General features: G+C 35.1%; 1 protein-coding gene across 2 annotated transcripts in view; it reads left to right on the top strand.

Moving 5' to 3' along the window:
- Positions 1–17,226, top strand: part of USP32 (ubiquitin specific peptidase 32) — a 204,498-nt gene that overhangs the window by 167,689 nt on the left and 19,583 nt on the right. Inside the window, exons 16-26 of one of the 2 annotated variants that reach the window (XM_041725031.1) lie at positions 1,205–1,322; positions 5,185–5,339; positions 6,259–6,340; positions 7,159–7,233; positions 7,704–7,842; positions 8,098–8,203; positions 9,746–9,919; positions 10,653–10,827; positions 11,886–12,037; positions 13,525–13,636; positions 14,705–14,916. In XM_041725031.1, coding sequence (XP_041580965.1) covers positions 1,205–1,322; positions 5,185–5,339; positions 6,259–6,340; positions 7,159–7,233; positions 7,704–7,842; positions 8,098–8,203; positions 9,746–9,919; positions 10,653–10,827; positions 11,886–12,037; positions 13,525–13,636; positions 14,705–14,916 — 1,500 coding nt within the window. Of the gene's footprint in view, positions 1–1,204; positions 1,365–5,184; positions 5,340–6,258; positions 6,341–7,158; positions 7,234–7,703; positions 7,843–8,097; positions 8,204–9,745; positions 9,920–10,652; positions 10,828–11,885; positions 12,038–13,524; positions 13,637–14,704; positions 14,917–17,226 lie in introns of both variants that reach the window. The other variant, XM_041725030.1, reaches the window with a different exon arrangement.

Below are 17,226 nucleotides of genomic sequence, written 5' to 3'. Positions count from 1 at the left end.
TTTTATTTATTTGATAGCACAGGCATAGAGAATGGTAGGCAGAGGGAGAGGGAGAATCAGGCTCCTTGCTAAGCAGGGAGCCTGATGGGGGGCTCAATCCCAGGACCCTGGGATCATGACCTGAACTGAAGGCAGATGCTTAACTGACTGAGCCACTAGGAGCCCCAGAAAATTTTTATATGAAAACATTTTTATCCTTAATATAAGAAATAAAATTTTAAGCAAATTTATAGTACTGTATATGTGTTAAAGAAACTAGGTGTTTTGGGATCCCTGGGTGGCGCAGTGGTTTGGCGCTTGCCTTTGGCCCAGGGCGCGATCCTGGAGACCCGGGATCGAATCCCGCATCAGGCTCCCGGTGCATGGAGCCTGTTTCTCCCTCTGCCTATGTCTCTGCCTCTCTCTCTGTCTCTCTGTGACTATCATAAATAAATAAAAATTAAAAAAAAAAATTTAAAAAAAAAAAAAAGAAAAAAGAAACTAGGTGTTTTTAAATAATGTCTACTGATAAGATTTTATGAGAGAACTATGTTCATACATTTCTGAAAATACTGTAAATTACAACACTTTGGGTGACAAAATGACTTAATATAGTTAATAACATGGCCTTCCATACTTTTTGACTTATAACTCCAGTCCTAAGAATTTGTTCTTTAAAAGGCCATCATTGGGGATCCCTGGGTGGCGCAGCGGTTTGGCGCCTGCCTTTGGCCCAGGGCGCGATCCTGGAGACCCGGGATCGAGTCCCACGTCGGGCTCCCGGTGCATGGAGCCTGCTTCTCCCTCTGCCTGTGTCTCTGCCTCTCTCTCTCTCTCTCTCTCTCTCTGTGTGACTATCATAAATTAAAAAAAAAAAATTTAAAAAAAATTAAAAGGCCATCATTAATATACACGAAATACATAAAAGTGAAAAGAATTATAGTATGAAGTTAATAGAATTAATAGTTAAGATTTCTCCTCTTTATCTCAGTGTTACTTGCTTTTAAATAAAAGGGGAGAAAATATTCACCAGGGGTTCTAATCTTAGAAGATGGGTTTAGGACCAGGAAACTGAGAGTATATAAGAAACCTATGAATCTAACCAAGTATAGGTGGTAAACCTATTGAACATTTTAGTTAAAAAATAAATCTTAGAAATTAGGTAAAAATGACCAGTTTTGTTTCTTCTTTCATGGTGATCACATTGTATCTTTTATGACAACAGGTGATCAAGAATAGCAAGACAGAAATCCCAGAACTGGAATTGTTTCCTCGATATCTTCTCTTCTTAAGACAGCAGCCTGCTACGCGGACGCAGCAGTCTAACATCTGGGTGAATATGGGTATGATGAGCCTGAGAATGTTTCCTCAGCATTTACCAAGAGGTAACTTAAGAATGCAGCAAGAATACCATGCATTTCTTTAAAAAACAAAAGCAACCAAGTTGCTCAAAGTCTGGTGCCACTATACTAATACGTATTCCCATCGGCTTTCATACAGAATCAGTAAATCATCTGTGGGGCCTAAATCTATGGTCATGCGCAAGACTAGATGAGGTAGTGGCAAAATCTCAGCAGCAAACTGAGAATTTTTTCCCTTTCTAGTTTGAAAACATACAAAGAAAATAGAAATACATTTCATATACTTTGTTTCATTGGAAACAAGCCATTGTAAATTATTTGCCTGACCTAAATTAAAAATCTTCCAGTCAATGACTGACTGGTCTTTTCAACTCCACTCAAATTTCTGAAAAGTAATTTCTTTCACAATATCATATTTTTGTTTGTTTACTGTTTTTTTGGGACTTTTCTGATAAAACAAGATACAATTCTCGCTTAGTCCAAAGAGCCTTTATTAGAGACAGATAATATAAAATGAAGGATATGTTTTTGAAAATTAAAATGACACATTTGCTTTGAAGAACATCAAGCCTACCAAAATGATGTATAATTCCTGTTTTAATGTATTACATGGGAAAAGTTCCCCCTTTGATTTCTCTGTGAGGCTAAATTTTATAGACAGGTAGGACTTGCTCTATACTTTTGCTTTGCAGATATTTGACTTTGTTCTTCAGTGGAAATAATGAGTTAATCTATTTACTCAAAGTCTAAGACTTTATGTAACAATGCCAGAATATATATATATATATGTATATGTATATTATATATATGTATATGTATATATGTATAAACAATGCCAGAATATTATTAATATAACTTAGTATGCAAGAACTACCTGTGAACCCAAACCAACTCTATAAGTACCATTCGTCCTTTGAAATCAAATATTTGGTTTTCTATCTTCCTTAAAAGTTCTATTCAAATAATATATGAAGATTCTTACACATATTATTTGGTAAGAATTATAGCAAAGCATTGGCTTTCTGCCTAACCAAACTTTGTCTTTGGCGAAAATGTCAAAATCAAGGAGCAGTGAAATATCACTATAAAACATTCTTGATTTAATTTTCCATTGAATAAAAGTTTTTTGTTTTGTTTTGTTTTTTTGCCTTGCTTCCAATGCACCCATAGCATATATTTTCAATTTTCTTTGAAAGATAACATGAGAGGCAAGATGTGTTGTTGTACTTTTAGTAAGTATTCTTTGTAACTCTTGTGCTGATCCTAGATTTCTGCTGCTTCTGTAAATTCTACTAGATTTGTTGATGCTATTCAAAAACATAAAATTATGTGTAATAAGTGGCTGCCTGCTTAATGAGCTATGCTATAAAAACTGTCTAGAATTCAAATAAATTTCTTATGTGGCTTATGACAATAGAAATTGACTTGGACACTACACTTGCAAATGCTTCTGAATCCTAGAACTGAGTATATGCTCCAAATTTATTCTTAATTTGAAATATTATTCCTTACTAATTAGTTCTGAAATCAATCATTAATCATATTGAAGTTTACAAAAATATGCTTTCTTGCTGTAATCTTATAACTAATCCTCTGATGTATACTTAGAGAAATTTGTTCTTTTATTTTCTGTTAGGAATTATCCTTTGCTTGCTGATAGTAAAAGATTTGCTAAGCTTTTCTAGTTTAAAAACTGATCATGGTTGGGCTTTGTTCTGCCCTAACATATTTTTCATCATTTTCATTACTCAATGTGTTAGGGCTGTTTACTAGGCTCTTTTATTACTTTTGAAGTGATGAGTATACAAACTGTGACACAGTATACTTAAATGTATACTTATATGTAGCCATGTTGACAGATAAAGAGGTCTTTGTTTCTTGGTTGGTTTTCCAGCCTATTTTAGGTGAGTAAATTCTTTTTGGAAGCTTTTTAAAAGGCATATGATACCAATATTTTTATTTGCTTTGTTTAGTAGGTGAAAACTCAAAAGCATTTAATAAGAGGGAAAAAGCTATGTCTCCATTGGATAGGTAGAAATTACCTGGCAGGTATAATCTTACCCTAGATGACTTATATTGATATGCTAAGTTTATTTTTATTTTGGATTACTAAGTAAACTATAACCTACTATAGCTAGAGAGGGCCATTTTAAGCTATAGCTCTCTTTTTTTTTTAAGGTTTTATTTATTCATGAGAGAGAGAAAGAGGCAGAGACACAGGCAGAGGGAGAAGTAGGCTTCATGCAATGGAGCCCGATGTGGCACTCGATCCTGGTTCTCCAAGATCACGCCCTGGGCTGAAGGCAGGTGCTAAACCACTGAGCCACCCAGGGACCCCTAAACTATAGCTCTTGCCTGCGTTTTTGGCTAAATAGTTAACCAAGGTTTAGTTAATTGTTTTAGCAACCTATATTTTGACTCATTCAATCTCGTCACTTCATCTCCCTTCTCTTTTGAATGTGGTTAAACTTGTTATATTCTTCGCTTTTCTCTTTCCTCTTATTGCCATTCTTTTTGTTTCTTGAGCCCTCTAGAAATTCAAGATTATGCCCGTTGTCCTCTTATTGAGTGGGCAGGCCCTATAGTCTTCCTCCCTCTTACCTTTTCAGCAGGGCAATTTATTTTCACAGAAGCGCCCTTGGTTTCACTTTCAACTCTGTTTGGGCATTGTAGAGTCTATGCCTATTTGGAATTTTAAAGAAAAGTTTCTTGTGTAATTGTACTAATGTGCCAGGTAATTGGGGCATTTAATGACTGAGAGTGATGGGATTAGTAATTCAAAGACGGTTTATTTTAAGAAAGTGGGTCAGATTATTAAATAACAAAAATTCAACAATGTAAATGTTAAAGATCTAATTGGCTTTATTAATCGATTTATGAGTCTTGCAGCATCCCATCTAGCAAGTAGAGGAGTGCTCCTGAGGGCTACAGGAAAGAAAAGATTTTTAAAGGGTAGGGAGTGGAAAAAAGGAAAATTTTCACAAAGATTCTAATGTTTTAGACAAGATCTCCCTTTTAAGGGGAAAAGCAGGGGTCTATCAATAAATGTCCTAGTACTGACCAGGAATACCCATGTTGACTGTTTAAAGGTTACATTTCTAGCGGGTTTGAAACTGTGGTTAGGTTAGGTATTAAGTCTTGGTTTATGAACTTAGGACTTTAACCTAAGTGATGCTGTTTTGGGCCAGTGGTTTTTTGTTTTTTTGTTTTTTTTTTTTAAACAAATCCAGTTATCTGTAGAATTCAAATCCGGTCCCATTATAATCTTCCCCATTCTTACATTGAATATTGATTTTGCTATTGAGTGTCACCCTACTGGGGGGCAGCCAATAACAGTGTCACCCTACTGGGGGGCAGCCAATAACAGTGTCTGTTATTGATACTTTGCTACTCCTTGGAATCCAAATACCACCTCTTACTTGGGCTCTGATTTTGTTGCTCTTTCTTTCAAAGTTAAAGGCTTCAACTTACTTTAACACAGTTGGTCTCCTATCTTCATTTTAAAGCTTCTTAATTTACAAGATTATTAAACTTTTAATTCTTAGGCGCCTGGGTGGCTCAGTTGGTTAAGCATCTGCTTGGAGCTCAGGTCATGATCCCAGGGTCCTGGGGTCAAGCCACACATCAGCTCTGTGCTCAGCACAGTTTCCTTGTCTCTCTCACTCTTTCCCTTCCCCCGACCTCCACTTGTACGCGCGCGCGCTCTCTCTCTCTCTCTCTCTCTCAAATCTTTTAAAAAATCAAAACTATAATTCTCGTTTCTCATCATTATTTCCTAAAGCAGTCATTGCTGAGGGTTTTTTTACATATGCCTTTTTCCTTATTATGATTACTATGACCATAGGAAATGTACCTTCTCCAAATGCACCATTAAAGCGAGTCTTAGCCTATACAGGCTGTTTTAGTCGGATGCAAACCATCAAGGAAATTCATGAATATCTATCTCAGAGGCTACGCATCAAAGAGGAAGATATGCGCCTGTGGCTTTACAACAGTGAGGTAAGTCATTTCCTATCGTAAGGTGACACGTACTCATGTTGAAAAGATCCAAACAATACAGAAATATATAGTGAAAATTCTTCATTCCCATCCTCTGACCCCTATTTTCTTTCTTTTTTTTTTGACCCCTATTTTCTATTCTCTTCAGAGATAGTGCCATTAATTGCTTATATAGTCTTCCTAACATATGCAATGTGTTTTCAGATTATACTCCGAAATTGGATTGTAAGTAGTTTTAACCAGTTCTCTGTTCCATTGTTCCCTCTTTTTACATCCTCCTATGATCACCATTGAGAGGCAGTATAGTATAATATGTAATAGTTAACACAATTGCTGGAGCCCCACTGCCAGTGATTAAATCTTGGCTCTGCCACTTGTTTAGTTGTATAACCCAGAGCAAGTCACTTAACTGTCTCAATTTTCTTGTGAGTAAACAGGCAAAACAATAGTACCTCCCTTAGAATAATTGACTTAATTTTGTGAGCACAAACGAAAACATGTAATTCTACTGTATACTTTGATTTTATATTTTTGGTTCCTAGTAAGTTTCATTCTTATCATTAGCATGTTTACTGAATTTCATACTAGGTACTAAGGAAAATTTCTTTTGTGTGCTTCTGGGAATCTACATCTCAATTTTGGTTTGATGGGTGATAAATCTTCTGATCTCCCCAAAATTCTGTTATAACTTTGTTTTAGAGACATGAAGTATTTGTTTATGAAGTAGACATTGGTTTTCTCTCATTTTGCCAACCTAAATTATAAATATTTCTGAACAACTATACTATGCCAAATACCTGTCATATGAGGTAGGGAACTACAAGGACATATTTAATTGTTTTGTCATTAATATTTACTTCCATTTCCGTTTCAAGTCTAGTAATCAAATTAACAAAAACATTTCCTCCTCCATACACAGAATTACCTTACTCTTCTGGATGATGAAGATCATAGATTGGAATATTTGAAAATCCAAGATGAGCAGCATCTGGTAATTGAAGGTACAAGATGGAAGCATATATCTTTATTAGATTTTAGGAAAAAAATTTAAAGATTTACTTACTAATAATCCATTTTATAATTTTTCTAACTATTACTTGATCATTATACTCTTTATAATAAAGAAAAACTATTAAGCTTTTATGTAGTGCTACATACTATCTAGATTGCTTTAAAAGAAAAATATGTCTACAGTCATTAGATGGCAAGGGATGGAAACATTAGGTAGAAACAAGTGAATCTAGTTATAAGTGTACAAAATTTCTTAAAAACTTCAAGCTGTCTTTTTGAGTTTGAGTAAGAAAAACTTTTTGGCACAGTTAGTGGCAGAGGCTTTCCTTAGTCATCAACATTGGTCACTTACCAACAGAGCTTACTTGTATATTCACACATAGATTTACACATGTGCATGTGTCACTGAAAACTTAAAATGTATCTTTTCTCATCAAGGTTTTTGGAAACATTACTAGCTTCCTTTGTATTAAAATACATTACTCCAACAGTTGTCAAAATTTAAGAAGGAATTGTGATAATTCTAGTGTATTAAGTTTTAGAGCTTTAATTACTTCTATAAATTTTTGAGTATAATTTTAATTCAGGTAGGTAATTGAAGGAATAGCTTACTAATGAATTGTAATCAAGTGACTATATAGTCCCCAATATAAAGAGTTGGAATGGTTTCAGAATCAATTACTAAAATTAACTAGATTTTTTTTATTTCTAATTTAGAAATAAGAACTTTTTCTTTTTTTTTTAACAGAAGCAATCCAGTGGGTTGAATGGATAAGAAATTAACACATTCCTCTCTCTATCTTTCCAGTTCGCAATAAAGATATGAGCTGGCCTGAGGAAATGTCCTTTATAGCAAACAGTAGTAAAATAGATAGACACAAGGGTAAGTCTCTGGTTAATTATTTTTAGAAAGCTTGTTTTTAAAAATTTATTTTTATTTTTTTTCTTTTCTCATTATTGAAAGGTTAACAACTTTTTGCTTTCTAGTTCAAAAGGGATTAGGTCCTCTTTTACTTTTCTCTTTCCTGCAGCATCAAATTTCTTTCTAACCTTGAAATTAATAATTCATATAAAGACAGTACTAGGAGAGAATTGTTTGAATTCTAAAAAACTATTATAGCAGTTAGAATCATTGCTGCTTTTAGATCACAAATGAGCCTGGATTATCATGATTGCCAATGACACTTGATGAAAAACCTTCTCTACTTTAGCATTTTAAGACCAGATGAAGAAGTATTAGCTCCATTTAGCTGATTACAAGAATTATAAAAATCATTGCATTGAATGCAAGCGTGTGTTTGGTCTGCGACATCTTGTTGTAGTTAGCTTCCTTTTCGTATTTGTTTCTTCTAGTTCCCACAGAAAAAGGAGCCACTGGTCTAAGTAACCTGGGAAACACTTGTTTCATGAACTCAAGCATCCAGTGTGTTAGTAACACACAGCCACTGACACAGTATTTTATCTCAGGGAGACATCTTTATGAACTCAACAGGTAGTATTTCCTGATTCATTGCCATCTTTTTTATGACTTTGTTATGAACCCACTATCACTTAAATTTCATCTTCACCCTAGAGGAAAAAAGTCTTATCTTATTTGCCCTATTTGGTATGAATAAGGGGCAAAGGATACTTCTCTTATTTTAAAAAGATATTTTGATGTGAAAAAATAGATGCTAGACATTTCTATGCCCATGTGATTGTGATTTATGAGAACCTTTGGCAACAAATTTTCCTCTCAAACTTCTAGGACAAATCCCATTGGTATGAAGGGGCATATGGCTAAATGCTATGGGGATTTAGTACAGGAACTTTGGAGTGGAACTCAGAAGAATGTCGCCCCATTAAAGCTTCGGGTAAGCAGGTTAAAATAATATGAAAGTATTTACATCCTAAGCAGTTAAGTAACTGATTTTTTCTACATGCTTTTTATGTTTAGCTTTTTAGTTTTAGTTTAATGTGTTTTAAATCCTTCATGAGGCATAAACTAGGTGTCACATACTTCCCCTTGTTGAAATGTATGCAAAATACTGCTAAAGATGCAGTGTTAGGAAATGATCAAAGTCACAGTCTAAATTTGGGATTATCACTCAGTTTACTAATTTATCAAATATCCTACTTGTAGATAGAGTAAATCTTCCTTTGTTATTCCTTTACTGTTACCAATATTCTTACTGCAGTATTCTCTGAGCCTAGTAAATGATACTCTATACATTTTTAACATTACTAAGATAATTCTATCTATTGAATTTTAAAAAGCAGCAAGAGGGGCACCTTTGTGGCTCAGTTGATTAAGCATCCAACTCTTGATCTCACCTCAGGTTTTGGTCTCAGGATTGTGGTTTAAGCCCCACATTGGGCTCCAGGCTGAGCATGGAGCCTAATTCTTAAAATAAATAAACTTAATTAAACAAAAATAAAAAGCAAAAAGAGGGCAGCCCTGGTGGTGCAGCCGTTTAGCGCCGCCTGCAGCCCAGGGCGTGATCCTGGAGACCCGGGATCAAGTCCCATGTCGGGCTCCCTGCATGGAGCCTGCTTCTCCCTCTGCCTGTGTCTCTGTCTCTCTGTCTCTCTCTGTCTCTCTCTCTCTCTGAATGAATAAATAAATCTTTAAAAATAAAAATAAAATAAAAAGCAGAAAAAATATAATTATTGAAATAGATACAAATTTTATATTAATAAATATAGTGCAGTTAGAATTGTTATTTTTAGGATTATTTTTTATCTTTAAAAACAATACAAAAACTTTTTAGGAAAAAAAAACTTTTTAGATTAAAAATTAATAATCATAATAACTAAAAATTTGACCACTTAACCACTTCCAGGGACTGACTATTCTAATTACACTATGTGTATTAACTCATTTAATCCTCTAAATAGACCTAGAATGTAAAGCAATATTATCCTCATTTTATGGCTTAGGAAACTAAGGTTCAGAGTGGTTAAATAGCTTGCCCAAGATTATAAGCTAGTTAGTAAGTCCTTATAGCTAAACACAAGGCTATTCTGCTTTTAATAATAAAAGTTAGGATACAAGACTAGAAAAGTTAACTGTGAAAGAAAACCATAACAGGAACTTTTTCTGTGAGAGCAAATGCTATTTTAATATTTCTGTCCTACCTTTCTTAAATACTATCTATGTACCTAAAGAACTGTTTGCTTATATGATATTGAACCTGGGACACAGTATTGGCCAAAATACTGGGCTTTTTTTTTTTCTTGTCATCTGAGATGAAACCTAGAAAGATTTTGTGATTTTTCAAAATATATTTGCTGAAATTGAGGCAGACTAAATACTATTTACCTTCTTATAATGCCTCTGAATGAATTATGGGGCATTTTCATTCCAAATTTTAAGGGGTAGCAAATAATGAGTTTGATTCTGGTTATATTTATAGTGGACCATAGCAAAATATGCTCCCAGGTTTAATGGGTTCCAGCAACAAGACTCCCAAGAACTTCTGGCTTTTCTCTTGGATGGTCTTCATGAAGATCTCAACCGAGTCCATGAGAAGCCATACGTGGAGCTAAAGGACAGCGATGGCCGACCAGACTGGGAAGTAGCTGCAGAGGTTTGTCGGTTTTGAAGTTCTAATATAAGCAATAGATAAAATGTTCTGGCCACAAATGTGTATTACGTAACTTTTAATGCTAACTAAACTATTCTGTGATCAAAATTTTACTGTGGAAGTGATGGAATTTATATTTCTCTGTGTAATTCTTGTTTGGTAACAGCAAAACAAAGCATCTTTAATGCAAATTTTTAAATGTTACCTTTTTACTTTGTAAACTTTTGGGAAAGGATATAGGAATGATTAATCAGAATTTCAGGAGTCCCCATAATTTCTAAAATAATATATACAGTGATTAATAGGCATGTTTTATCTGATTTTAAATGACAGAAAACTTTAATACTCATCATTGTTACCATGGAAGAACAAAAAAATAGGATTTTCCATCTGAATTTAATATCATAGGTTGAAAAAAAAATCATAGGTTGAGCAGAAAGAATCACATTCCATTCAAGAACTAGTTTTCTGTACTTAGTAGGTGGTACATTTTAAACTACATATCTGCATTGTAAATTACAGGCAGAAAGCTTCCATATTTTAAATGAATATTAAGAATTATGTATTTTTTTTATTGGAGTATAGTTGACATACAATGTTATATTTGTTTCAAAGGATTATATTCTTGACATTTAAACCTAATACATTTAGCCACTTTATTTGAATTTGTGTAGAAATAATTATCTTTTGGATTTTGGGGGGAAAAAAAAAGCTCTCTAAACTTTTTCCTTGGTAGGCCTGGGACAACCATCTGAGAAGAAATCGATCAATTGTTGTAGATTTGTTCCATGGGCAGCTGAGGTCCCAAGTCAGATGCAAGACATGTGGGCATATAAGTGTCCGGTTTGATCCTTTCAATTTTTTGTCTTTGCCATTACCAATGGACAGTTATATGCACTTGGAAATAACAGGTAGGTCACAAAGTTCTGAAAAATTACTTAACTCCAATGTCTTTTACTTTATTCATATAACCTGAATTAGTAAGTATAGGGATGCCTGGGTGGCTCAGCAGTTGAGCATCTATTTACCTTTGGCTCAGGCCTGATCCCAGAGTTCCAGGATCGAGTCCCATGTCAGGCTCCCTGCATGGAGCCTGCCTCTCCCTCTGCCTATGTCTCTGCCCCTCTCTCTCTCTCTCTCTCTCTCTCTCTCACGAATAAATAAAATCTTTTGTAAAAAATGAATTAGTATAGTCATTTCTTTATAATGCATTCTCATAAAAATTGACCCACGTGTTATAATCTAGCAATCTAATTTCAGACATGATTTGAAGTTTGAAAGACCTGAAACATAGGTCTAAGGCTTGTGCCCATTGATTTCTCTATTAGTTTCAAACATGCCAGAAACTCCTTAAAATTTTGCAAAGCCACTCATACTTCTATATCAGATAAACATCAAAAAAATAATGATTTCACTTAAGATCATCCCTGAGTACTATCTATTGTAGTTTATATATAAAATAAAAATTCTAGACTGAGGGGTGCCTGGTAGGCTCAGTCACTTAAGTGTCTGCCTTTGGCTCAGATCAGGATCCCAGGGTCTGGGACGCCTGGGTGACTTAGTGGTTGAGCATCTGCCTTTGGCTCAGAGCATGATCCCGGGATTTGGGATCGAGTCCCACACTGGGCTCCTTGCAGGGAACCTGCTTCTCCCTCTGCCTGTGTCTCTGCCTCTCTCTCTGTGTCTCTCATGAATAAATAAAGTCTTTTCAAAAAAGAAAGGGTCCTGGGATTGAGCCCCACACGAGGCTGCCTGCTCAGCAGAGAGTTTGCTTCTCTCTTTGCCTCTCCCCCTGCTCTCTCTCTCAAATAAATAATAAATAAAGTCCTTGTTAAAAAATTCTAGTCTGAAATGTTTGCTATTTCCAAGTGTGTTTGTCTCTCTCTCACTCACTCACTCTCATACACACACAGGAAAGCTTTCAACAAAACCTGCATTTTACTGATAAAAGATATTTTTTCTTTACTAGTTATTAAACTGGATGGTACTACCCCTGTACGATATGGACTACGACTAAATATGGATGAAAAGTACACAGGTTTAAAAAAACAGCTAAGCGATCTCTGTGGGCTTAAATCAGAACAGATCCTTCTTGCAGAAGTACATGGTTCCAACATAAAGGTAATATTAACTGTTCCTTCTAAGATACTCTTGATTCCATCCTTCAAAGATCACAGTTTTCTCGGGAAACCTAGGTGGCTCAGTCAGTTGAGCAGCCGACTCTTGATTTTAGCTCAGGTCATGATCTCAGAGTCCTGGGATCAAGTCCCATGTCTGCTCCCTCTCCCTCTGCTCTTACCCTATTCTCTCTTTCTCAGATAAATAAGTAAATCTTTTAAATTAAAAAACCCACAAGTTTCTTAATTGATGACTGAGGGAGGAGATATTAAAACACAACAAAGACTAAACAAAAAAATTTCTCAAGTTTCCCATCCCAGAAACTTTTAAAAAGGATTGTCAAGTAATAATGAGGGCACCTTGGTGGCTCTGCCCATTAAGTGTCTGCCTTCGGCTCAGATCATCAGTGTCTGCTTAGTATCACCAGGGTCCTAGGATCAAGCCCTGCATTGAGCTCCCTGCTTTCTCTCTCTCTCTCTTTCAAATAGATAAATAAAATCTTTTTTTAAAAAAAAGGAAGTAATAATGATAGTGGCATTTTTTTAAAGAAGGGAAACACACATAAGTCCAGTGCTATCTATATGGTACAATCTAGCTATGTCACTATAGTATAGATTTCCTCCAGTGACCACTGCTGCTACACTTTACAGCTCTTCCATATTACCACTCTCACTAGAATTCTTCCTAAGTTAAAGTTTTATACATATTTATAAATGTGTGCTTTTACTGTTTCTTTATGAATATATTTACCTGGCCTTTCAACACACTAAGAAGTTAGAGAGCAAAAACAAATTGACACAAATCACTTCTTCCTGCATAGCAGCTAGAAAAACAGCCTGAAACTAATATTACACCATATATTAACTAACTAGAATTTAAATAAAAACTGGAAACAAAAAAATAAAAAGTTTAGGTGGGTGGGAGAATGGGGTAATTGGGTGATGGGCATTAAGGAGGACATATACAATGAGCTCTGGTGTTAAAGACAGCAGATGAATAATTGAACTCTACATCTGAAACTAATAATACACTCTTAACTAATTGAATTTAAATAAGTTTTAAAATTTTTATATAAAATAATAATAAATATGTTGCCTAGCCTGAATTGAGCCCCTGCCATTGGTATTATTAATATTTATTTTGGGGGGTTTCTAAACAAACTCACCTAATTGATGTTTTTCTCAAATGTATGAAGCAAAGGTAAGATCTCTCTGAGGTTGGAGCTTAGATGCTTAAAATGAAGGACAAAACTTTAAGGAGCCAGTTACACACAACATACTTCTTTCTCTTGGAAAGGAATAATGGTTTTATCAGTAAGGTTAGTTCTTAGTTTATCAAGCTTTCATCTTTTAGTTTAAGAAAAATTATTCAATCATCTTGTTTGTTTTATTGGTAAAAGCATCTAAGACTTAGCTTAAATGTATCAAAGAGACAATTTTCCATTTTACCTGAAACATTTCCCCCTTCTCATCTTACCTCTTTTTTTGTAGAATTTTCCTCAGGACAACCAAAAAGTACGACTCTCAGTGAGTGGATTTTTGTGTGCATTTGAAATTCCCATTCCTGGATCTCCAATTTCAGCTTCTAGTCCAATACAGACAGGTAAGAGATCTAGAGCTCCTTGTGATTTCGGCTTTAAATTTGGCCTTACGGTTTATATTTGTTTGGGCTAAGGATATTTGGGCAAAAGAATTTTGGAGCCTGACTGAAACCTTGGTGATTATTTGACTAAATTCCTCATTTTTTAGATGAGGAGCATAACATTAAGGCAACATAAGTGATAAGTAAATGCTTATTTAACTAAATCTGCCACTGGAATTCAGATCTCTTGGTTATTTTTATTTGACATTAACATGGCAACAGATGGTATAAGAGGAATATACTATTAGGAAAACAAAACAATAAACACAACTAAAAAAGAATCTTTTTAGGGTGAGGGTGGGAAATTAAAAAAAAAAAGAATATACTTACCTAAGATTGCATGTGATTTGATACGGTTATCCATCAAGTTTTTTTGACCATATTAATATTGTCTATTCTATAATCTTTTCTATCCAATAGAATATTCACTAGTCATATGGACTGTTGAGCACTGTTGAGGCTGAGGGAAATGCATTTTTAAATTAATGTAAATTTTAAAAGTATCTTTCATCATTTGTAGCAAATATATCACTTTGTTTGGAGGGGTTGTTGTCAATGGGGAAGGATTTGCATTTGTGGGACATAAAGTTGTTTTTTTTTTTTTTTTAATTAAAAAAAAGCAACATCTAGCTAGAGGCTACTGTATTTGACTAAACATTTTTTAGGAGAATAGAGAAATGAATTCGTGGAGAGGAAAAACAAAGAATTGTTTGCATGTAACAATATGGTACTGATAAAGGTTTTTACAAAAATTTTGCTTAAAAGTTTCAGAAAATTTTCTAGCAGTTACTCTTGCTTTGTCATTTAGTCTTAAGTGTGAGTTAATAGAAGTAAAATTTGAAATTAAAATCTTCCAGTCAGTCTAGAATTATTATTTGAACTATGATTTCTCCCTGTCCTTTGCTAAAAATTCTCTACTACAGTGGCCTGGGTCCCCACATTATTTGAGAAAAGAGCAAAGAAAAAAAAAAAGAGAAAAGAGCAAAGAGAAGGCACCACAAGCTTATGATGCTGTACTTATCTTTGTAGATTTCTCCTCTTCCCCATCTACAAATGGAATGTTCACCCTAACCACCAATGGGGACTTGCCCCGACCAATATTCATACCTAATGGAATGCCAAACACTGTTGTGCCATGTGGAACTGAGAAGAACTTTACAAATGGAATGGTGAATGGTCATATGCCATCTGTTCCTGACAATTCCTTTACAGGCTACATCATTGCAGTCCACCGAAAAATGGTTAGTTTAATGTTAGGCAAGTTACAGCTGGTCTTGCCAGTATTTGTGAAACATAACCACTTTCTGTCTTTGAAGCATCTTCTTTGTGTTCACTTTCAATGTATTATGTATGCTATTGTAAGTGATCAGAGCTAGGACTCAGTATCACACATGCTGGCCTATGTATGAAATGAGATTCTTCACTCATATTAAACAGCATTCGGATAGCTGGTACATCTGAATACTAATTTCTTTTAAGAGTTTGTGTCTCCTGTGTTCATGTAGGCAGGTACATCTTCTCTGCCATGTAGGTGTGGGTACCTTTGGAGATTGGTTTGTTGGTTGATTGGTTTGTTGGAGAGAAACAAGAACGTTCTTGGGTAAAACAAGTTGTTTCCTAGGACTACTATAATAAATTAGCACAAATTTGGTGGCTCAAAACAACATAAATTTATTCTTTCATAGTTCTAAAGGCTGAAAGTCTAAAATCAAGACATCTGAAATCAACAGGGCTATGCTCCCTCCAGAGGCTTTTGGGGAGAATCCTTCCTTGCCTCTTCCAAATTCCATAGGCATTTCTTAGCTCATAACTCCAATCTCTGCCTCCTTCTTTGCATGGTCTTCACCTTCTCCCTCTACTCTTCACTACTAAAATTTACTGATAAAGCATTGTCATTAGATTCAGGGGCCATCCAGATAATCCAGGATATCTCACCTCAAGATCCTCAACTTAATTACACCTGCAAAAACTATTTTGCCAGATAAGGTCACATTCACAAGTTCTGGGGGTTAGGATGTGTACATATCTTTCAGGGAGCCATCATCCAATCCACTACATATATCATTTGCTATAGAATGAAAAAAGTACCTAGAAATAAGCTACAACAGATATACAAGGCATCTGTAAGGAATACAATAGAATATTATTGACAAAAATTAAAGAGACTCAAATATTTGAAGGCAGTATTGAAGAACAAAGCATGAGGAATTGAGCTACCAGATACTATGATTTTATAACACCACTGTACTTAAGACATTGTGATATTGGTATGAGAGAAGACAAATAGACCAGTGGATTAGAATAGAAAGCCCAGAAACAAGTTTGCAAATGTATGAATGCTTGATTTATAGCAAAGATGGCATTGCAGATCAGTGAGAGACAATTTTCTCAGTCTGTGGTGCTGAGATAATTGGATAGCCATATGAAACTTGACACCGACCTCTCTCATCACACAGTATTCAATGCCCGGTGGACTATAGAACTAAATATGACAGCAAAATAATAAAAACAACCCCCAGAAGAGAATTAAAGGTGAATACATTCATGACCTTGATGTAGGGAAAGACTGCTTAAATAGGGCACAAAAAGCACTAAGAAGAGATAAGGAAGAGATAAATTAGATATCATTAAAATTAAGACTTTAGTTCCATAAAGAGACACCATTAAGAGAGTAAAAAGGTGGAGCACCTAGGTGGCTCCATCAGTTAAGCATCTGCCTTCAGCTCAGGTCATGAAACCAGGGTCCTGAGATCGAGCCCCACATTGGGCTCCCTGCTCAGCGGAGAGTCTGCCTCTCCCCCTGCTCAAGCTCTCTCTTATACACGCTCTCTCTCCCTCTCTCTCTTTTTCAATTAATCTTTTAAAAAAAGAGTAAAAAGGCAAGCCTTGAAATAGAAAATGTTTACAACTCCTATAACCACCAAAGGGCTCAATCCAGAAAATACAAAGAACTAGTATAAATCATTTAGGAAAAAAAAAATCCAGTAAAAAAAATGGCTGATATTTAAACAGATGCTTCACAGAAAGGATATCCAAATAGCCAGTAGCCATATGAAAAAGTGATCAGCCATACTACTAACTAGGGAAATGCAAATTAAATTCACATTACCATATAACTGTGCACTGACCAGAAGAGCTAAGATTGAACAGATTGACAGTGTTGGTAAGGATATTTGAGCAACAGGGACTCTCATACCTGCTAATAAGAGTGTAAGTTAATATAGCTCTTTTAGAAATTAGTTTTCTAGTTAAAGATAAGCAGTTCTTTTTAAGCATCTACTAAAAACAGATTTATGTGTACCAGGAAAAATGTATAAGAATATTTGTTCAGATAACAGCATTATCTGTAATAATAGCCCAAAGCTGAAAACAAAAAATGAAAACATTAAATGTCCATTAGTTGGGGCATCTGGGTGTCTCAGTTGGTTAAGCATCAGACTCTTGATTTCAGCTCAGGTCATGGTGTCAGGGTCATGAGATTGAGCCCCACATCAGGCTCTGTGCTCAGCAGGGAGTCTGCTGGAGATTCTCTCTCTCTCTCTCTAAAATAA

Source organism: Vulpes lagopus, chromosome 12, assembly GCF_018345385.1.
Source record: "Vulpes lagopus strain Blue_001 chromosome 12, ASM1834538v1, whole genome shotgun sequence".
Taxonomy (NCBI): Eukaryota; Metazoa; Chordata; class Mammalia; order Carnivora; family Canidae; genus Vulpes; species Vulpes lagopus.
The sequence above is the reverse complement of the archived record's forward strand: the minus strand, read 5'-3'. Positions and strand labels throughout refer to the sequence as shown.